General features: G+C 45.3%; 1 protein-coding gene across 2 annotated transcripts in view; it reads right to left on the bottom strand.

The window, feature by feature from the left end:
• stk32c (serine/threonine kinase 32C) overlaps positions 1 to 23,505 on the bottom strand; it is an 83,517-nt gene that overhangs the window by 15,953 nt on the left and 44,059 nt on the right. For both annotated transcript variants that reach the window (XM_030071395.1, XM_030071396.1), the window contains exons 3-7: positions 22,997 to 23,148; positions 13,781 to 13,954; positions 3,475 to 3,512; positions 2,046 to 2,135; positions 76 to 179 (exon numbers count right to left, since the gene is read on the bottom strand). In XM_030071395.1, the coding sequence (XP_029927255.1) occupies positions 76 to 179; positions 2,046 to 2,135; positions 3,475 to 3,512; positions 13,781 to 13,954; positions 22,997 to 23,148 (558 nt within the window). The remainder of the gene's footprint in view (positions 1 to 75; positions 180 to 2,045; positions 2,136 to 3,474; positions 3,513 to 13,780; positions 13,955 to 22,996; positions 23,149 to 23,505) is intronic.

Below are 23,505 nucleotides of genomic sequence, written 5' to 3'. Positions count from 1 at the left end.
AGATAAGAAGCGACAAGCGCGGACGAGCGGTGGCGTTTCACCGCGCAAACTCCAACCCTTCCCATCATGCCTCACCCATCCGCGCAGCACCTCGAAGACCGTCACCCCGAGCGACCACCAGTCCACCTCGAAGGCGTAGCCCGTCCCTCCGTTCACGAAGGACTGGAAGATCTCTGGAGCTGCGAGTGCACAGGACAGGACAGGAAGTCACTTTAGAGATAAAAAGCCTCTGACATGCATGGCTTCAACACAACACCATGTTTCTCAGGAGAGCTCGAAAACAAAAATAAAGTCTTTCTCTCAGACAAGGAAAGGTTAGAGAGACTTTTGTGTGATTTCAGCAGTTTAACGGTGACTCAGCATATCTCTGCGATGACGACGTCTCCTCAAAGTCATGATTAAAAATATCTGACTTTCTCCACGCACAGGCGGCTTTCAGGTGGCAGAATGTGCAGCTGAGGATTTCTGATCGCATCTCTGCACTTTTACCCCCGCAGATCTCCTCTCAATTATACATTTATATACACTACTCACAAAAAGTTAGGGATATTCAGCTTTCAGGTGAAATTTCAGGATGAACCTAAAATTCATTATAATCTTTACAGGTGAACTTAATGTGACCTTCTGTAAACTTTTGAATGCACATGTCCAACTGTTCAATGTTTCAGTACTTTTTGCACAAGTTGCTGTTCTCTAACAAGGAGTTTAACGGCAAAATTCACATCAGGTGTTTGATGCTCCAGCTCATCGAGGTCGTATCATTAGGGAACGGCTGCTGGAGACTGGGGTACCTCAGATGGAGTGGCCTGCACTTTCTCCAGACCTGAATCCCATAGAAAACCTATGGGATCAGCTGAGTCGCCGTGTAGAGGCTCGGAGCTCTGTACCCCAGAACCTCAATGTCCTGAGGGCCGCCCTTCAAGAAGAGTGGGATGCCATGCCTCAGCAGACAATAAGTCGACTTGTGAACAGCATGAGACGTCACTGTCAAGCTGTAATTGATGCTCAAGGGCACATGACAAGTTATTGACACTGACATTTTTTGTTGTGGTATATCCACCACTGTTGTTGGCTTTTGTTTCAAGAAATTGTTTGAGATGAGGAATCACCAGTGTATGCTTCTACTTAAATGCCCTACTTTCATGATATAATATCACTGTAGCGTGAACATTTTACATTTTCCATAAATTTCACCCAAAAGCCAAATATCCCTAACTTTTTGTGAGTAGTGTATAAATAAATTTCTGTTGTTGTTGATTGGAAACTGGTCATTTCACCAACAACGTGTTTGAATGATTTTGTGTTTAGATAAAGTAAGCTTGCCCCAAAATTAGGTTTTTGTTCAGGTTAACGAACCCCATCGAGTACAAAGTAGAAGCCAATGGATGAAATTTGCTTCTTTGGTTGCAAAAGTCTTTATTTTTTGAGCTCCAAAAAAAAAAAAAACAATATCCATCCAGCCCACTGCACTGAGGTGAAGGGAAACCTCGCTGAGTCACACTGACACTATCTGCATGGACAGACTGCACCTAGGGGGATAGTGCGGAAATATCTCCTGTGGCATTTTAGATAGATAGATACTTTATTCATCCCGAAGGAAATTCGCAGTTTTTCAGCAGTATCCACAGATTACAGATTAAATAAATAAAAAATAAAGAGTAAGATCTAAGTACAGCCCAGTGTGCAAAAAGCAATGTGCAAAAAACCGTGTGCATAGGTGTATAGGTGTATAAAATGTGCATATTTTGGGTGAACTCTTCCTTTAAACAAATTCTCCTCAAGCTACAACTCGGAGCGTCTTGAAGCAGAAACTGGGAGTAAACAGTCAAATTGATTTTTAATTAGAGCAACGCATCTACACCCAAACCACAACACTTCACTGCCACGCTCTGCTTATGCATTCAGCCTTCATTTGCACACGGCGCTCGGACCTCCATGATGGCATCGGCCGCGGTTGCTAGGAGACAGCTGCGTCATGGCAACCTGTGATGCAACTGCAAAGCCTTTATTGCTGGGGAAAAAAAAAAAAAAGGGTGCAAAGTTACCCATGTAGGGCTTGGTTCCAGCTAAGGCTGTGGCTCTCTCTCCGTCCTTTATGATCGTGGCGATGTTGAAGTCCGTCAGGTGGGCGTGGCCTGCGAGGGGAAACAAGAACCCGGTCCATCAAAACGCCAAAGTGTAAGTGTGTCTGATCACCGTGAATGAAAAGAAACACGTCGGGTAGAGAAACGACAGCCGGCCGCGGCGTCTCTGCTGGAGAGCGGCGCTTTGTCCTTGTGTTTCTGTGTCAGACGAGGCGACGGGCACACTTCCCCGACTCCCTCGACCTCGTTACCGGAATCGCCTGCGGGGTCATTCCTGTTTGTCCTACTTGGTCACCTTGGACCAGACACACTTTCTCCTCTCTCTCTCTCTGCACCGTATACCTCAAGGTTTGTTTTTTTTTTTTTTTTTTTTACTCTCCTCTTTCTTCAACACTCACTTTCAAAAACATCGAGGCTGGGCCAAAGAGGATTCGCCAAGGAAACTTTAAAAAAAAAAAAGTTAAAAGCCTTTACGAAACATTAAAAACAGCCAACATGTTTCATCAGGGCACAAGTGACACATCGCCACACCTGAGACAGGTGAGCGGGATGTGATGTGACCTGCAGCATCAAACAGCACTCTGCCCACACAATCAACTTTAATAATTGAGTGATGCCTTTTTTTTTTTTTTACTGTTTCTAATGTTCCAGTATGAATTAGCCGTCCATATAAAGGCTTTTAAACTTTTTTTTTTTTTGAAGCTATTTTTATGTCTTGGTTCTTGTTACATATTTTATAGAGAGCATCCCCTCTCCAAAGAGAGCCTCATCTTGTTTTTATTTTATTTTTTTATTTATTTATTCTGAAGTGCCTATCTGCATGTTTAATTGTTTGCATTTGTTTTAATCGTGAAGAAGTAGGCGGCTGGACTTTTGGCACGTGTGTGTGTCAGGGACAAATCTGAAAGTCCATTCAGTTTTTCTGACATGCATGATTTATCTGATGCTACCTGAACTAAACCTGGTCTGTCCGGGAGGGTTAACCTCATGCTGACAATTATCTGCATATTTAAAGGCATCAAATGTAATTTGTTGTTCAGTTTGTGCAAGACCTTCGTCTACCGTCAGCGGATCACGGAAGGATAAATCTGTTGAACTCTAAAATCTAAGACATGTATTTCAAAAACACACTACGCTGTGTAAATAAGAGCTGCTGCGAGGTTTATTTTTCATTGTGACGGAGCTAGGCTAATGACTCCCATAGACTTCAAGTCTTTATGCTAAGCTAACACAAAATGCTACTCACAGGAACTGAACCGCTGCATGCACAGAGGAGAAAATGACATGGAACATCTTGTCTCAGTCCGGAGAAGCTCATGTCTCATGTCTGGTGCATGCACATACACACACACACACACACACACACAATAGAGATACTGCACATCCTTACCTTGCTCATCCAACAGGATATTGTCTGGCTTGACATCTCTAGAGGAGACACACACATGAAGCAAGAATTAATCAATAAGCAAACGTTCCACCGTCTAATTTCACTTGTTGGCCTTTTGTTTACGTCACAGCTGCTGCAGCTGCTGGCTGTGAGTCAAGTCAAGTCCTCGGCTCAAAAACCTGGACATGTACCTGCAACCCTCAGCCGCAACTCCACTTGAGCACACATGAGCGCATCTGTGAGTCTCTGGGCTCCAGTGAGCTTCAGGAGAACATACAGTACAGTGTGTGTGTGTGTGTGTGTGTGTGTCTGTGTGTGTGTGCGCATGTGAGAGTCTGTGGGAGGTGTTTGAAGGTTGATGGATGTGTGACTTACATGTGTTGGTACAACATGTTTCAGACAGTGTGTGTGTGTGTGTGTGTGTGTGTGTGTGTGTGTGTGTGTGTGTGTGAGTCTGAGAGAGAGAGAGACTTCTCATTCTCACTCCCTACACCTCAGCCGTTGCCAGAGTGTATGAGAACACAGCGATTACTAATCCCATGGAGACTCTCGCAGGTTTGTCCGCACATGCTTATTACACTGGGCACCCATACAGCAGACACACACACACATGCACAAACACACACACACACACACACATCTTGACATTTTCCAGATAGCGCAGCCCCTCTAAGCCCTCCACAGGCAATTAACAGAGCCCACACAGCTTATTTAATTATGCAGCATGTCACGCTGGTGTGAAAAATACATGCAGTCCACAGAGAGCGTCTACACGCCCCACAGGACGCACGTGTGTGTGTGTGTGTGTGTGTGTGTGTGTGTGTGTTCGCCGCCGCCGCACCGCGACGCTAAGACGGCGCTAACCGAGCCTCATCAGTCAAAAACCAGCAGGGATTGATGTCGAGCGTTTTGTTCATTTTGCAGCAAAAAAAAAAAAAAAACGACTGGAAGCTGCATGTGAAGACGCTGTTTGACAGAGACGCTGCGAAAATAAATAATCTCCATCTGAACGAGACTTCAGTCATAAAGCAAGTGATAAAACCTCCCAGTGGCAAGAATATAATCCCACTTGTTTGGGGATTTTTTTTTTTTCTGGGAACAATTATAAATATGTTGGAACAAGGCAGATCAGCCCAATATCATATCAAAAAAATGAGGCTTGATCCAAGAAACATCTGGAAACAAGTGGGATTAGCAACAGAAACAAGTGGGATTAACTCATCCCACCAGCAAAACGAGATTTTAAGACTGAAGATGAGAATAAATGACTTGTTAAACCTCAGCAGTGAGGAGGATAAAACGAGGGGAGAAAGACGGAAAGGATGAAATAAGAGAGGAGATAGGGAAATAGGGAATGAAAGAAGAGAAGAGGAGAGAAGAGCAGAGAGGAGGAGAGGAGAGAAGAGAGGAGGAGAGAAGAGGAGAGAAGAGGAGATGAGAGGACAGAAGAGAAGAGCAGAGAGGAGGAGAGGAGAGAAGAGAGGGGGAGAGAAGAGAAGAGGAGAGAAGAGGAGAAAGGAGGAGAGAGGAGGAGAGAAGAGGAAAGGAAAGGAGAGAAGAGGAGAGAAGAAGACAAGAGAAGAGAAGAGAATAGAAGAGGAGAGAAGAGGAGGAGAGAAAATATGAGGAGAAAGGAGGAGAAAGGAGGAGAGGAAAGGAGAGAAGAGGAGAAAGGAGGAGAGAGGAGGAGAGAAGAGGAAAGGAAAGGAGAGAAGGAGAGGAAGAAGAGGAGAGAAGAGGAGAGAGGAGGAGAGAAGAAGAGAGAAGTGGAGAAAGGAGGAGAAGAAAGGAGATGAGAGGGGAAGAAAGGAGATAAGAGGGGAGGAAAGGAAAGGAGAGAAGAGGAGAGAAGAGGAGAGGAGAGGAGAGAAGAGGAGGAGAGAAAAGATGAGGAGAAAGGAAGAGGAAAAGGAGGAGAAAGGAGGAGAGGAAAGGAGAAAAGAGGAGAGAGAGAGGAGAAGAGGAGAGGAGAGAGGAGGAGAGAGAGAGAAGTGGAGAAAGGAGGAGAGGAAAGGAGATAAGAGGAGAGGAAAGGAGATAAGAGGGGAGGAAAGGAAAGGAGAGAAGAGGAGAGAAGAGGAGAGGAGAGGAGAGAAGAGGAGGAGAGAAAAGATGAGGAGAAAGGAAGAGGAAAAAGGAGGAGAAAGGAGAGAGAGGAAAGGAGAGAAGAGGAGAGGAGAGAGGAGAAGAGGAGAGGAGAGAGGAGGAGAGAAGAAGAGAGAAGTGGAGAAAGGAGGAGAGGAAAGGAGAAGAGGAGAGGAAAGGAGATAAGAGGGGAGGAAAGGAGATAAGAGGGGAGGAAAGGAGAGAAGAGGGGAGGAAAGGAGAGAAGAGGGGAGGAAAGGAGACAGAGAAAAGCAGGAGGAGTTGGAACGCCGTCAGCCGCGGAGGAGAGAGGGCCTCGTTCTTGAGGGACTCTCTTTCACTTCTCCTCCTCTCATTGGACTAATTTTACCTCCTTGGGCATGGTGGCAGCCGACTGTTGCTAGGCGACCGGAGACCCTTCTTCCCTCCGTTGGTGCAACAAAATAATTGTATAGTATTCTGCTGTCAAAAACTCACAGGGTGGAACTAAACTGCAGAGCCAGAGACGGACCGGATTACGGCTCCGAGCGCACACACACACACACACACAACTGTGTCAGAGACGTAAGAGCTGACACCAAGGAGAGAGGAAAACAACAAACAAACAAACAAACAACAACAACAACAACACCAGAACACAATGAGAAACGGAGCGGGTTTGATATTTCCACCATAATGAGCTCATTTATCAACCAGATAAGAAAGAAAAGACCTCATTATTACTATTGTTTAGTGAAGGAGGCACACACACACACACACACACACACACACACACACACACACACACACACACACACACACACACAGAAACACGTGCATCTCACCACGTGCATGTTATATCTATGCATGTGTGTATTTACTGTGACACACACACACACACACAGTTTTCACATATGCAAATTTGCCCATATGTATGTGGATATGTAGAGGAACACACACACACACACACACACACACACACACACCATCTACATGTACACAGATGCGTCTATATGTATAGGATGACGCACACATGCACACACAGACAGACACACATACAGACACAGACACAATCTGCACATACACACACGTCTACAGTATATGTATTGGATGACATACATACACCCACACACACACACACACACACACACACACACGCATGCATGCACGCACACAAAATCTCCATGTATGCCTACATCTGTGTGTGCGTCTGTGAATTCTGTGAACAGAATACCACATGGATATTTCTGTACACAATTACACACACACACACACACACACACACACACACACACACACACAGTGCACTGTTGTTTTAAGGAAGCGCTGTTGACTAAATTGAGGTTTGGAATCAGGTTCAAACAATTTTTGGGCCATCTGTGGTGTTAAATCTGTAGTCTGTGGGGAGCGAGCTCTTCCACTTACTGTACTGCACACGCACACACACACACACACACACACACACACACACACACGCACTCGTACCGCTGCGCTCAGCATATTTCAACAAAAAGCTGCAGATAGTGAGTCCGCCCTTGTTGAGAGAGATGGATGGTCACAATTACAGGAACACACATGAGGGCTATCTTTAGACATGTAAAGCAACACAAACAGACGGAGGGACGCCCAGGTGCTTTCTGGGTAAAACCCTGCGGCCCGCGGGGGATCAGCACGACTCCCCGGGCGGCAAAGAAAAGCAAAAAAACTCCTTCAAATACTCGCTTTTGCTTATTGACACTCTCTTGCTGTGTTTCTCCTAAACGCTGCCTTCATGGTCCAGTCTAGTTAAACCGAACTTCAAAATAAAGGTTAAAGAAATGAAAAGGCTGTGTGAAATACGCGGCTTTTTCAGTGTCAGTGTTTTTTTTTTTTTTTTTTTTCTCCACAGGCTCGGAGGCGACGTCACGATTACAGATGTGGGCATCCTCCAGGGACTCCTCCAAGCAGAACGGGTTGTCTTTTCTTCCTCCCTGTATTTGTTTTTTTTTTTCATATTTTTCCAACCTGCTTATTATTTGGTCCACAGTTTGAATAAAGTCCTGGTGCGCCTTTGATTTCCTTTGTGAACTTTTCCAACTTTTTGAAAACCCGTCGGCACCATACTGCCCGTAAAGCGCTGGTGTCTTTAAAGAACCGTCAATTTACTGTTTTGGGAATCACTTCACAAATGAAGCAATCTTTTTTTGTCACCGCTGCTGGTTGTTTTTTTTTTTTTAAAATGGCATTTTGAGCTGTATAGATGATATTTCTTGATATGACTCCCTAAAGTCACCTAGTTTCTGCTGTGCTTAATTTCAGAGCATTTTTTTTGTGGCCGAAGCTGATTTCCCCCACTGATTCCCGGTGTTTTTGCTTTGGAAACGCTCAGAACAGCTCGCAATTTTGAATAAATAAGTTTGAATAAAGTCCTGGTGCGCCTTCGATTTCCTTTGTGAACTTTTCCAACTTTTTGGAAACCTGTCGGCACCATATTGCCTGTAAAGCGCTGGTGTCTTTAAAGAACCGTCAATTTACTGTTCACTTCACAAATTAAGCGATCTTTTTTATCACCGCTGCTGGTTGTTGTTGTTTTTTGTTTTTTTTTTAAATGGCATTTTGAGCAGTATAGATGATGATATTCCTTGATATGACTCCCTAAAGTCACCTAGTTTCTGCTGTGCTTAATTTCAGAGCATTTTTTTGGGCTGACGCTGATTTCCCCCGCTGATTCCCAGTGTTTTTGCTTTGGAAACGCTCAGAACAGCTCGCAATTTTGAATAAATACGTTTGAATAAAGTCCTGGTGCGCCTTTGATTTCCTTTGCGAACTTTTCCAACTTTTTGGAAACCTGTCGGCACCATATTGCCTGTAAAGCGCCATCAATTTACTGTTCACTTCACAAATTAAGCGATCTTTTTTATCACCGCTGCTGGTTGTTTTTTTAAAAAATGGCATTTTGAGCAGTATAGATGATGATATTTCTTGATATGACTCCCTAAAGTCACCTAGTTTCTGCTGTGCTTAATTTCAGAGCATTATTTTGTGGCCGAAGCTGATTTCCCCCGCTGATTCCCGGTGTTTTTGCATTGGAAACGCTCAGAGCAGCTCGCAATTTGGCACCGGCTTCGGTCCCGGTGGAATAATAGTCATGATTGCTCGGATACGACATGCAGTCACACATCTGTATCATTTCCCCCCCTCAAGTCTCATCGGCGTTAATATGCCTCAGACATGCTAGAGAGGAGGCCGAAAGTGGACGCCGCACTTTCCGTGGAAAAATACAAAATAATGAACCCTGACTCCCCCAGACATCGCATCACGGCAACACACATCGAGTGCAGCCCCTGTGGCCATCGAGCGTCACGTTGGTAAAATAATGGAAGGCTCCCTCTCTCTCTCTCTCTCTCTCCATCTCTCTCTCTCTCTCTGCTTGCCTGGGGAGCCGAAAAACAGATGAGCACAGGCCGATGATGAATCATTTCTACCCCACGACGGTCCATCAATCTCCGGGGAGCCGGAAAAGGGACGGTGCACGCCACAGCACGTGAGCCTGACCCGCTGCGATGAGGTCACGGGGGAGACGGGTGACAGGAGTCAACGGGGAAGAGTTGATGATGGGCGTTAAAAAGAGGAGGAAAAAAATATATAGCATAATATTTGAGAGAAGTTTTGAGTCACCTTGCGAGAGCTGCAAATGAAGCCGGTTAGATTGAGGCGCTGTGACTTTGCGGGCCTGATAAACTAAGACTGCTTACACAAAGGAAAAAGATTATTGCACCATTCCCCCTGGAGCCCAAAGGGAGATAATGCATTTGCCCACATGTCATGATGTACGGCAAGGTTAAAACGAGCAGGCACTCTGCTTTTACCAGAATTCATTTCGGTGCTTGGAGCCCCGGCCCCGGCGAGAGAGAAAATCATTACATTTGTAAGTCGCCGAGAACGCGCCTGCGAAGCGGAGACGGAGACCTTTATTAGCATGTGGCTGCCATGAAGACGCCCTTTGGCTGCTAAAAGCAAATGACGCAATTTAGGACGGTCCTCGGAGAGTTTTGCCGTGCGGAGGAAACGCTTTGAACTCTTAGGAGCAGACGAAGACACAGGATGAGGATACAAGGTTTAACAGTTTTTTGATGAAAACAAAATGTAATGATGTAATGGCCTGACACTGACGCATTTACCGTATTTTGGGTGGAAAATAAACGTAAATGGGCTGGCTCGGGACGAGGGACCCGCATTTAAAGTCTTACATGGACTCACATCCATCAGTCTCCATCTGATCTGATGTGCTGTATTGAAGTCGGACTAAAAACAATTGGTCCCACAGCTGACACATGCCTGCACTGTCTTCAGGAGACCTCGACTGAACCGCCGTCGTCTTCGGTGTCAGAAAGATTTTATTGGGTGTAAATCATCCTCGTGAAAAGAGTTTGGTCTGCAGATGAGAACCAGAGGGCGTCATCGCTGACAAATGTGTTGGTAATCTGTAACCATCCACAGCACGTCTGCAAACCACAGCAGAAATGTGGAGAATCTCGTGTCTAGAAGGATAAAAACATCACTGACCGACCAGGTACTATGAGTAAGAGTACAGTGGTGGAAAAAAAGTTTTCGGACACCCCATGCCTTTGTGAAATATTGCATTAAGAATCACTCTTAGGTCTTCAAGTGCAATTTCTTTTAGTACAGTCACAGCCAAAACAAATCCTAAAAAAGCCATTAAAAACTTAAAATTGATTGGTTCCATAAAAATACATAAGGAATTTGGAGTATTGGGTCATTTTGGTACCAGTGATGAAGGTCGTTCTTTTTATTAAAAGACACAATTTTTGTGGCCAAGCTTGGTGTCCATATAAAGCAGCACATTTGAGAGTTCTTCAGAGACAAAAATGGCTAAAACAAGGAACCTAACGCAGGAAACACGCCTGAAGATAAAGATTCAACTGTCAAGAATTTAGTTTTGTTAGTTTTTCTTGTAAACAATAAACAAAAAAAATATAATTTGTATTTGTTTGTATCTGTCTAATGCAGCCACACCTTTTTTGAAACACAAAAAAGATTTTTCCAACAAATATTTCATGATAATATTGAGATTGTGAGTTCTATAAATTTTAAGGGTGTCCGAAAAACTTTTTTCCACCACTGTAGTTTATTTAAGTGTTGAAATTTGAACGTAAAATAGCACTGGGTCGTGTAAATACTTCCAATGTGACAGCAGGTTCACATTTTCCTTAGTTTTTCTTGATTTATTTGGTGGCACTAGCTCACCTGTCTGTGTCTGTGTGTGTGGCTGAAATCACACCTGGTCCATCTGCTTTAGAGTGAACGAGCTCTGCTTTGAACTGACTCTCCTGGCTCTGTCAGCGAGGACAGCTGCAGCTCAGCGAGCCCATCGATCCGTTCAACATGCGCCCGTTTCCCAGTTTCACTAAACTCCACCCTCCACGTGGACATCATTGTGATGTGTTTGGCCGGTGGGAGGGACCAGAAAAAAAAAAATTCGAGACACCATCGACGGTCTATGAATCGAAAGACATTACAGATTCCAGCTTCAAATCTGCACTCAATAATTATTTCCATGGAATATAATATTAGAACCCTAATTATGTTGCATAGGGATGTAACATTACAGATGAGTCTGTGTGACGGGCAAATTACATCCATATTCATCATAACTGCATCATGTCTCTCTATGTTTTAGTGATTTTTTGAACTAACATCAATAAGATTATAAAAAAAAACAATTTTTAAAAATGAATTATTCCTATGAAACATGAAAAAAATGCACATAACTGACAAGAATTCAACTGGAAACTGCTTATCTCAATCACAGTATTATGTGTTATTCAATGGTTTCTTTTACCTGGATGATTATAAAAAACTTGAATTATGTTTCAGAATAGTTTTTCATACAACTAACTTTATTTCTAAAGCATGGGAAAAGAGAAAAAATGTGCTGTACATTTGATTTGAATTTGGTAATATATACAGTATGTAGTCCATATGTGCAGGTATAAGTGTATGTATGTTTTTCTTTATTTTTGTTTATCTGTTGTTGTTTTATTTATCTGTTTACTCAGTATGCAATGCTGTTTGTCATGTTTAGTGTCTTGTTTAGCCATGTTTAGTCATGTTTAGCCCATGTGGGTTGGGCACCTTGAGTGCACGACACTTAAATAAAAATTCAATTCAATTCATTCAATTCAATTCACAGTTTTATCAGTTTGTAAAGAAAAACTTGTCATTTTAGTGATTTTAGTGGTTCACCAAGCTCTCTCATGAGCTGTGGTCTGTACTATGTATTTTAGAAATACTGAATGATGAACTTCAGGTAAAAACGATGCCCAAAAATGGATGTACAGCTTTAGAAATGAGCTCTTTATATGCCCATACGTCAAGATTTGTTTTCTTGTTTTTGGTATTTTACTTGGAATATGTAAAGACAAAGGTCCCAGGACAGATTCAAACCCAGATGGTACCTTGGGCTAATTCAGCCTCCTGTTATAAAGCTCTCATATAAGATGCTATACCAACTGATTCCCTACAAAGACTGTGCAACTGGAATACTCTGAAAGAGCAAACGGTCTGATGAAAATACTACAGACGAGGTGAGGCTATTCCAAAATCACGATTCAGCTGCTTTCTGCCGACACACATCAGATCTCGCTGATGAAGAATCACTGCTGGGTTTTTCAGATACAATGCATTTGTTTTTTTTGTTTTTTTTGCATCACAAGGACAGCGATGTCTGAAGGAAAACAAACCTGGTACAACATCCTCCCTCCTTGCTGGCAGATTAGCTTTCAAGATGTGCATTTTCTATCTTTAGTTAACTAAACCTAAAAATCTAATTTGCATTTTATTGCATTTTTTTCAGCCGGCCTATGGTGACGCATGGCGTTGTCACCAGAGTCAAACAATAAGCTTTGTGTCCGAACACACATAAAACCAGGCTGGTATCAGTGCTCATCTGTTTACCTGCATTCAACACGCACCCGCCCGGCCTGTGTTTATCCACAACGGCATCCATTTCATTCAATTACCGTGGCGATGACGCAGATGGGATTATGAGTAGCATCCGTTACTACGGCGGTGGCTGCGGGGGTCACTCCGACCCGACAACAATATTATACATACAGCGTTCAGGCTCATTCACACCCCTGAACGAGCTGCAGAGCCTCATTCATACCCTCAGCCGAGATGCCAAGTCCTTTCCATATGCGCTGATTCACCCGACACAATGATTCACAAGTGTGGTCTGATTCACAGGCTGCAGCAGGTATTCTCAAATATTTTCACGTCCTCGACTCCCAGAGAGACACGCGTTAAACCACCGGCCGCCATCTGATAAGACTTTCTCCCAGGAAACACCGACGTGACAGCACATTTCATATCTCTTTTCATCTGTATATTTCACATCTCACATCTCTTTTTCTTTTTCTTAGGTTAGCCCTTATTGTATATTTTTAGTTTTTAGTCTTTATAGTCTTTATTGTAAATATTAAGCCTTTATTCTATTTTATTTAACTTTATATATGTTTCTACTGTTGCTGCTGGAACACCAGAATTTCCCTGGTTGGGATCAATAAAGTATATCTATCTATCCATCTATCTATCTATCTATCTTGCTCATTTGTTGATTTTGTGTTAAAGTGTATAATTGGCCACAGCACAGTTTCCATATGAAAAAGTCAATTTAATAAGACTGTTAGTTACTGTGCACACTGTATCTTTGGATTCCTCTCATGTTGCGACTGAGCTTTACAGTAGGAATAATTTCATAATATTGTTTCTGACGGTTACTATTCATATCTCCTTTTTCCTAAGAGCAAATTAATTTTAGTTTCTACTCGTCTTTGTTTGATGTTGGTGCAACGGACCGGCAGAGTCACGTTACCTCTAAGAGGAGTTTCTAAGCTCTGACTGTGCTCACAATACTGTAAGTGCATGCACTGGAGGTGAGGTGAGAACAACAGGGTGGAGAGTGAAACCTGCAATTCTTACGCGTATTGTCATTGTCCTAATTTTTAAGCAGTAAAATAATAGTGACAGTACGTTGTTGCCCATTTTTGACTCCCTCAAGGAGACCCTGAGGGTTTTAATACAATTTCTGGTAAATTAAATTTGAGGAAAATGTGCTGTCGAGCCCCTGGAGCCCCACACCGAGCGCCGCTGGTCGACCCGTAAATACCAAGGTGCAGCCGAATTCAGCCGAAAAGACGCCCCCTCCTAGGAAAATGAGTTTTTAAATCAAAACGCGTACCTGTGGATGATGTGCTGGCTCTGCAGGTAGTCCAGCGCCAAGGTCATCTCACAGAGGTAGAGTTTGACGGCGTCCTCGTTGAACTGGACGCTCTGCTGGAGGTGGTAGCGCAGGTCCCCCCCCAGCAGGAGGTCCACCACCATGAACATGTCCTCCTCGTCCTGGAACGAGTACCTGGGACGGGCGGCCGGGTGAAGGGGGCGGGGGGAGAGAGAGGGGTGGGGGGGGACAGGGTCACAGGGCTCAGTCACATTCCAGTTTGGAAAGGGGGGGGGGGACAGACACAGGCTGCACACATGCTGCACAAACAAGAGGCGAAGACTCAGCGTGCACATACAGCTATACAGTGCACAAAGCAAACAGTTTGAACACATGTGCACACAAAGGCGTGTTGATATAATCCCACACAAGGACAAACACAGCTCAGGCCATAATCACACACAGCCACATGAAAACATGCTAGAAACATGCACCTCGCTGTGCCACGAACGCAACATTCGGCTCGGCACGGCATCAGGAGGCAGAGCGGGTCGTCCCTGGTTCGAACCCCGCCCCCTCCTGAGAACGTGCCGTTGAGCAAGACACTGAATGCATGCATGGGACGTGAGGTTTTGAGTGGCTGGTTGACAAAAAAAGTGAAAATTTACCATTAAAAATAATAATAATAATAATAAAAATCAGAATCATTAATGGTGTGTGTTCATGCATGTGCTGATGCATGCAGGTGTCAGCGTGTGTGTGTGTGTGTGAGTGAGCAAGCACTTCCTGGCAGCGTCCAAACAGGCACAGCGCACAGTGATGGATAAACACCCGTCATTATCCCGATAACATGCCACTTGTTTGAAGGAATGGGAAAAAAAAAAAAAAAAAAAAAAGGAATGGAAGCGATTGCCAAATTAAAGCTTGGAAAGAGCCCATCTTCGCTGGATGTTCATTAATTGATGATTGCTCGTGGTCCGCTCAAAGATTCTTGTCAGTCAGCGTTACTAATCATGCAAATCGAATTAAAACACAGCCTCTTAATGATCTGGGTGGGGATTTGTAACACGCCGCGATTTCTACCCGGGACGCGGCGAACAAAACATCAAGCCACATGGGTGCGCAGACAATTCTTGCACAATGGAGTCTAATATCTCATCTCAGAGCGATAATAAAGCCAGAATTGTCTCTTAATAGGCCTCCCGTGCAGCCGCGATGCTCTCAATTCGCAAAAGCACAAAACACACTGACCCCCTTGTGAGTTCCTCTGTCAAACCCGGTTTAATACGGCTGTTACTGAGCCAGTCCTTTATTTTCCCATTAAAGTTCTGATGCCGCGGCGTTATTACTTCTTCTCATTGCGGCGGGTTTCTCTGTGTCTCCACTCTCAGCCTCGAACACTCGGGGGGACGTCGGGATTGGCCCTCTTCAGGTGCAATTTCCTGTCTTTCTATAAGTGAGAAATGGGGCCCCGTGTTTGGTGCCGAGCAAAAAAAAAAAAAAATCACTCCATCTCTCCTGCAGTCTGCCACGGAGCGAAAACCCATTCACGGCGCTTTTGGGTCTTTCCCATCTCCCGAAAGAACACACAGATTAATTGATGAAATGGCCCCGGACTCTCGGGTGAAGAGACGCCTGGCGAAGAGAGAGCGCACTCCGCAGAAAGAAGGCCTGTGAGCGCTCAGGATCAAATCTCACTCCAAGATGGCAAAGACGCAATATTTACGCTCCGTCCCCAGATCGCTGCTTGGCCTCAAATGCGTCTCAGGTGACTTGTGATTGGCCTCAGACGCGTCCAGATTGCTTCTTTTACCTCTTTGCCTCCTGTGCACCGTCCTCCAGCTCCCTCCTGTCATTTCTCTCTCCTCAGTTTTATATTACACGCTTTCACCGTCTTCCCAGTGTTCCCCATCTGCAGTATCTTATTCTTTATCTCCAGCCTATTCACAAAGCAGTTATGCCCAGATACTCTGTCATTGGGAGTACCTGAACAAGACACCACAATCTCACTGCAAAATAAAATAATAATAATAATAAAAAAAACTCCATTCAGATTTGTATTTCACTGCCAACTTTCCACTAAATCAAGCGCTCCTTCCTTCCACAAAGCGACTAGGCGGGCTTCCAGCAGTAGTGGGGACGCGTTAGCATTCACACAACAAATACTCTGTGGCTCAATGTCCCTGAACATAACCTGAGGTGGTCTGAGTGAACAGGTGACCCCGTGCACACCTGTAATCTGTGCTGTGCTCAGTCAAGGGTGAACAGATCCCTGATTAAAACCCGTACCTGCTCCGTTCACATGCACACAAGAAACGGGTTATAACAGGAAATCAGGTCATGCATTTGACCCGCCTGTTGTGTTCAAATTTACAACCATCTTTTATGTTTGGGGTCAATTTGACCCCAGCAGTTTAAACCTCCATAAAATTATTATAACTAAAATTGTTACCAAAGTTTATGTGTCAGGTACTTTATGTTTCTTTGTTAACGACCTAAATAGCCCTTTAAATAAAACATAACTCCCCCCAGCCCCACTTATACATCCAGTATTCCTATTAAGCCACTATGGAAAAATATGCAAATCACCATAAAATCTCACTGATTGACCTAAAATAGGAAAGAAATATTAATCTTTGGTGTTTTAATGGCTTTATATCATTTATAAATACAGATTTTTGTTATTTATAACCGATGCGTTACAAAGTGTGTACAGGACATTGAAAACATATCATCATGTGAATTTCATCTTTACCCGGTAGTGCCCATTATATTAGGAAAACTCATTAAATATGAAGCAAAAAAAAAAAAATGATGTTAATCATTTATTTAGAGACGTTAAACATTGAATGGGGTTAAATTGACCCCAAACATAATAGGAGGGTTAAGTGTGTTACCTCACTGTGATTACTCATAACCCTCATATCCATGCACTCCCCCAATAATCTGGGATTTCGATGAGCTCTGCACCGCTGTTGTAGGGGCTCAAAGCAGACGGACGTTTTTTGTTTCCTTATATTTTCATTAGAGGTAATAATGACAGTGAATTATTATGCATTCTTCATGACCCTGTACAACAGAAGGTTTTTACTTTCCTGGGTGTTGTGCAGTTTGTTTATTGTATTTATCTTGTCAGGTTCCTTATCCGTTCTCTTTTTCGGCACATGCGGGTACGTAAAAATCTTTCTGATCAAGGTTTCTCCAGCAGAAATCTACCTGTGTCAACTGAATTTCTCTTAATCCCTAACCCAAATCGTGGACACCGGCTTTCTAGTTTACACAGCAGAAATCAGATGCCTGTGTGTGTGTGTGTGTGTGGCGACTAACAAAATGCATGTAGAGGTGACAACTTATTTGCAAGTCACTGAGCCCAAAACACTGTAATATTCAACTATGATGAGGTCGAAATGAGGTTCAGTTTTACATTTTGAACTGCATTGTCAAGATTTCATCGAACAACACCAGCACCTTCCCTCCCTCCGTCTCATCAGATGCCCTGCCGGCTGATGCGGCAGGACGGACCCGTGGCGGGGACTCAATAGGAACCGACAGTAGAGCCACCTCCGTCACCCCGAGCAAACCACCCTGACCCGACCCTCGAGTGACAAGCCTCGCTAGAAAAACACAGAGCGGCCTCAGCAGATGGCCGGCCCCGGGACGTTGCTGGCTATTGGCAAGGTTCCCTTTCTGTCACCTTTTTATCACCTCGTTGTCACTGACTGATTCCCGGTATCCAGCTGACAGGTGAGCTTCTTCTGGGGCAGTAGTTGTTATCTCACTGCTCCGAAAACTGGCCTTCCCCAGCCAGCCGCTGAACTCCCCGCGTCCCCATGAGAGACCGGAGTGTCTCGGTCTTGCTGTCACTTCCTACCTCGCTTTCGCCGGGCTGACAAGGAGATGTCAGATACGGGCCAACAACTGGAGCATATAAAAGCTCCGGCGCTGACAAGACTTGTCACCTTTAAAACTCTTGCCAAGGACAGGGGACAGAATGGAAGCAGACAGAGCTAGTTTTTGGGGAACGCTTTTCTCCCAAATAAATACAACTCACAGTTACAAGATGATGTGGGGGCTCAGAGCGACCAACACGAATCTGTCTGACATTTTTAAAGAACAGATAAAGGATCCATCTGCTGTCAAAAAGTGGACGGGAGCAACGGTTGGTAAAATACAAGCAACGCGAGTGACAGCGAAAGAGGATTTTGTTCGGCGTCTCTGCTTCACCGGGATAGTAAACACTGTGGACAGACAGGAGAGATGTGAGAGGGAGAGGAGATGAAATCTGATGGGTTATTAACAAGCCTCAAACTGGTGATGTTGACAGCACTTCTCGGAAAACAAGGAAAACCGGCCATGGAATTGGACGAAATAATATTTTCCCAACAACCTGCTTGCCCTTTGCTGTATAAAAATGACCATAAGATCTGCTTTATCAAAGGCCCAGGCGAGCTGCGGGTCAAAAACCTGGGTGTGAACGAATGCCTGGCGGTGTTTTTAGGTCTTTTACAGCCCAAAGCCAGGGGGGAGGCCACGTGGAGGGGCCAGGGCCGGACCAGGCCGGGACAGTCACAGGACCGACAGAGGAAGGTTAGCCGGCTGGAAAGAGTACAAGGAACAGGCTGAAATAATCAGGCCACAATGACAAATGAGCCCAGGGAGGCGTAGAGGAGAGGGGGAGATGGAGAAGTGGAGGGCAGCGAGGAAGAGGAGGAGACGAGTTTTGAGGAGAAAGAGGCAAAGACAGAGAGAGAGAATGAGAGAGAGAGAGAGAGATGGGCTTGCTGGAATTGGCTGCATGACTCGATCACAAGACACGGGCCTCCTCTGAGGATTTCTCCAACAGTGCGCTGCCTCCTCCCTCGCCGAGCTTCGGCTGGGAGCTCGGAGAAAACCCCACCTCCACTGGCCTGCTTTCACAAGGTGCACTCCGAAAGTCGTGTCCTCCAAAAAAAAAAATTCAAGTCGGTGTGCCGAGAAGTTTCTGGAAAGTTTTTAAGTCCCACGGTGCCATAAGTTCATTGCCAAAAAAAAAAACAACTTTCACTCTGTTCTAGAAATGTTTCAGCAATGCGGTTGAGAGAGAACCGGAGCGGCGCTGCTTTTCAGGAAATTCTGCTCCGGCGATCTTCCTGACGCCAACCGGCCGGCAGAAGGAACGCAAACTGTAAGGATAGTATGTCAAGCCTTGTGATGAAAAATGCAATTACACCACGACTTGGGTTTAAAAGACAAACATAGATCTTTGGAGGCTTGAAGAGGAAAATATCTGGAAAATGCGCACCTCCCCATCGCTCATTATCTGGCGTGAATGCGTGTGATTAACAGCACTGGATCGTCTGTGTCCCAAGAATTTAGTTTCAAGGTGCTGGACAAAGAAGCACTTAAAAAAAAACCTGATTTTTTTAAGCATTCATATAAGTGTGCATATTAGTGTACATGCAAGAAATGTACTTGGTGTGAAGTCTTGGCCTGGTAAGGACTCAAACACTGCACCCCGTCCCCTAATTATCCAATATTTCATCTTTTCTGAACATGATCTGAGGCCGCCGTCCCACACAGGCCTTGTTATGTTTGCTGACTTGAGGTGTAGGGGCTAATTTGTTCCTCTGTCTCCCAAGGCCTTTTTCCATTCGGGCCTGAAATCAATATCCCTAATGGAAGCTGAGGAGGACACGGCACATCCATCCTCACCACTCCTCTCTCTCTCCATCTCTCTCTTTCACTCTCACTGTCTTTATGACTCTCCGATGAAGGGATGGACAAGAAAGGGAAGCACGCTGCAGCTCCTCCGGGTGGCTCGCCCCCTTGTTTTGGTGTTTCAACCTTTAAAATCTGCTTTGAGCTGATCTCCGGGGACTTTTCTGTAATGCTCTCGCTCTTTGACGGCAGAAGTAGCAACAACCCCCCGGCCGCCCTCGCTGCTCTGCGGGACTCCGCCGGCACTGCGGCACCTTCCATTTGGTCCTGATCCACCGCCGCCTCTCCGGGCCCCTGCGGGAGAATGCGTGATGCTGTTTGAGATTGATTTGTTGTGATGTAACGCTTAAGGCAAAACCTCGCTTTTATAATGATATACACTCCGCAGGCCGAGGGGGATCAATTTCACCGCTACAGCCTCTAATGCTACCTACCGTGGTTACTGCCCGCCACACTCACCAGAGCATAAGCCGGTGCAGCACTTCCTGCTCGGGAGAAAGTGACCCCCTGCACTTAGGGCTTCAGACACATCCAGGGGAAAGAGAAAGTCAGCGCATTCTCATGTGTCGCAAATCCTTATGAGGATTTGTGTGGATTTGGCGCGCGCAGAAGATGATAGTTAATATTTCCCTCCTCCACGGTAATCCATTTCAATGTACCCCCGACTCCTACACATCATATCTACCCAGCGAGGGAACGGTCGCGGCAATTACCGTGGGCTGCGGACTTGACATCCGCCCAGCTTAAAGGAAGCCTTTTGCCCAGCTGATGGGATTCAGAGTGGGTTTTCTCAGTTTCCTCCTAATGAATTTCCTCTGAAGCGACGGATGGAAACCCTTCAAAGGAACCGCAGAATTCAGGACGTCTCGATGAAAGTGAGACGCTGCTTTAAAAACAAAAGAGAAAGCGTGCGCACGTGAGAGACGGCGAATCCTGTTAATCTGCACATCTGCTTTTTCTTTTTTGACAAAGCTAATCAATGTCAAATCCTTTCATGGCGGCATCTTCTGCCCCTCCCCTGTACTTTCCATCCTCTCTGATCGCAGGAATCATTACTTTCTCCCGACAGATGTTTTGGCGTGTTCTCCCTCATTCTCTCTGACTCTGCCTGACTCCTGCCTCACTCCCCTTCTTGGCACCGTATCAATAAAAACACTCTTATGAAGCTTTATCAAAGCTGGCGGTTCTCATGAGTTGCATCTTTTTTGTTGTTTGCTTCTAGGCAGTTCCCAGATTCCCCAGCTGGTCCATCTCAGATCCATTAATTACGTACCGCCGTGCCCAAATGCCAAGCGGCAGAAATCTTAACGCTCTCTTTGACGGGCCTATGGATCCTGGCACGCCTCGGGTCTACAGGGGATTCAGTTAAACACCATCGGCACGCACACAACCAATTAGGCTCCCGGTTGTTATACAGTAAGGTATACGATCAGAGTCCTGTCTCATTAACTGGCGGGCTGAGATGCTGTCTCTGCCGGCGGTTAAATGAAGCAGACAGTCGATGCGGTGTGTACAGGTGCAGAAGCACAACAATGCACATATGCTCGCAAAGTGTCTTGAGTGAACTGGGGCAGAAAACAGGCTCGTATAAATTGATCTCCTTTACGTCTCGGCGTGCCGCGGCTCTCCCCTCCTCAGCTGCAGAAGGGAAAATCAAAACGTCCTGTGAGTTATCATCTGTTTTTGCAACCGAGCGAGCGTTCAGACTTCAGATCCTGAAGTTCGCCGCCGTGCGGATCCGGCTTCGCGGAGGGGAGGACGAAACTGACCCAAAAAGGATTCCTGGTCGGCCTCGGTCTTGCACAATGAGGCTACCATGATTGATACGCTGGAGCAAAGTTATTTTAAAGAAACTTTTTTTTTTTTTTTAAAGTCATTCTCTGGTGGCTTTGCACGGGGCCAGGCTGACGCAACATCACACAATATTGAGCCAGCTGCCCGGGCTCAGGGTCTGTCGGTGCTGCACAAACTTTGCTCAGCGCGCTGTATCTGCCTCGCTTCGGCGCGATAAGGGGCTCGAGTGTGTTGTCCCCTCCTCTGTTGACAGACAGCAACAGCTGCGTCCAGACACGCCATCACACAACTGGTTTGCCAGCCGTCTCTCTCTCTCTGTCACCCGATCCGGTCAGTCTGACGGCGACGGCAAACAGCTTGTTGTGGAAATGTGCCTTTGCCCCGGCTCCCCGCGCGATGATGCTTTATTTGTCATGCAGATTTGACAGCTTCCCCGTGCTTTCCAAGAGGGGCAATCGAGCTCCGGGCGAGACGCCGCCGCCGCTCGGGGGAAGCAGTCAAAGAATAGCGGCGAAGAGGCCTGGAGGGAGCGATGCTGTTCAGGGGGGGGGGTGGACAGCCGGGGTGCTGCTGAGGGGAGCCGGTGCGAGATCTTTCATGTGTCTGTGCGAGCCTCGTGATGCAGCGAGACCATTTTCTGAGCATCCCCGTGAAGCCGACTTGGAGAGCAGAGAGAGAGAGAGAGGGGGTGTGAAGTGTGAAACTTCTCATTCCCACGTAGCTGCACTGATACTGCTCAGCGTCTTTGTCGGTAATGGGCATTTGAAGTAGCGGTGGATGCAGGGCAGAGAACAAGAGAGCGACGCCGAGAAGCAACGCGCGCAAAACTGGAGCAGAGAAGGCTCTGGCAGCCATGCACTCCTGCGGGAAATTATACGATAAAAAATACACAAACCTACTACTATACGCTCATTAAAATGCTCCCAGTTTGCTCTAGCAGACTGGCTTCTCTTGCAGGCTAAAAAAATATCCTGTAGATAAAACTTTAATCATCCACAACTTGGTGAGGAAATGAGCCCAGGACTTATTATCATAAGCTGCCAAGGAGGTGCACGTCTTTGTCTTGGTTCATCTACTTACCATCTACTTGTAATCAATCTATCATGGGTGTGCATGAATAACAAAATATTCCAGTGGCAATTACTCGGAGAAGACGGGCACGTGCAATATCATTCTACCAATTACAGAGGAGTAAAGTGCTTGGTGTAATATGCCGTGAATGCCATGCCAGGTCCCCAATTACATTTAGAAACGTGTCCCGCTCGGAGATGAGCGTTGAATAATGAAAGCGGCTTCCATTCACCCACATATCAGACTCAAGGGAAGACTGAGGTCATTTTCAAACCACAGTAATTATCAAATGTGTGCTGCATGTGGCTTGCAGTTCAGAATGAATATCTCAAAATATCTCTCCGGTGTAAACGGTTTCTCAACTTAATGGCTGTCGCTTTCTTGGAGGGGGAAAATGTGTTTTCCAAGCCTTAATCGGACTAACCGAACTTTTTAACGCAACTCAAAATGAGGAAAATATAAGCCAGCGGAGTCGATGCAATATCAGGAATTTAATACGCCGTGCAAGTTTATCTGTTTTCTGGCTGCGACAGATTTTAGAGTTGAGGCGGCGACCATGCATCTCCCCTGTGAGCGGCTCTCGCAGTGAATAAACCAAAACGCGCACACAAGACAAAGCAGGCGAGCAACACGGCGCAGGCCACATAGAAATGGTGTAAAAACGAGGATAGTCACCAGAGATTTACTAAAAAAACATGTTCAATTTCCTGTAGGATCTCAAGCTCTCTAAAGACGTTTCGGACCTCATCTCTCTCTATGCACTGCTGCTTGTTCATGTACTTCATGGCGTACATCTTCTCGGTGTCCCTCTTCTGCACGATGCACACCTGCAGCAAGACAGAGAGAGAGAGAGAAGAGAAGAGGAGGAGAAAGAGAAGGAGACAGGAGAAAAGAAAGCTGGTGTCAGTCCTCTACACTGAAAAAACAAGAAATCCATGCATGTGAAAGAACGAGACCGGTGTAAAGTATGCAACAGAAGGAACAGCAAACAGAAGCACGCCTGCAATATGCATACAATATATATATATATATATATATGCATGTGATGTAATATTTAACACATATTATAATGATGTTTACATCTTCACACAGACAAACACACAGTAAAACCTTTCTAGCACATCACTGCCAGTGATGGGAGTAACGGCGTTACAAAGAAACAGCGTCACTAACGGCGTTACTTT

The sequence above is a fragment of the Myripristis murdjan genome, chromosome 15 (assembly GCF_902150065.1).
Source record: "Myripristis murdjan chromosome 15, fMyrMur1.1, whole genome shotgun sequence".
In the NCBI taxonomy this organism is placed as follows: Eukaryota; Metazoa; Chordata; class Actinopteri; order Holocentriformes; family Holocentridae; genus Myripristis; species Myripristis murdjan.
This window is presented reverse-complemented; position numbering and strand designations above follow the sequence as displayed.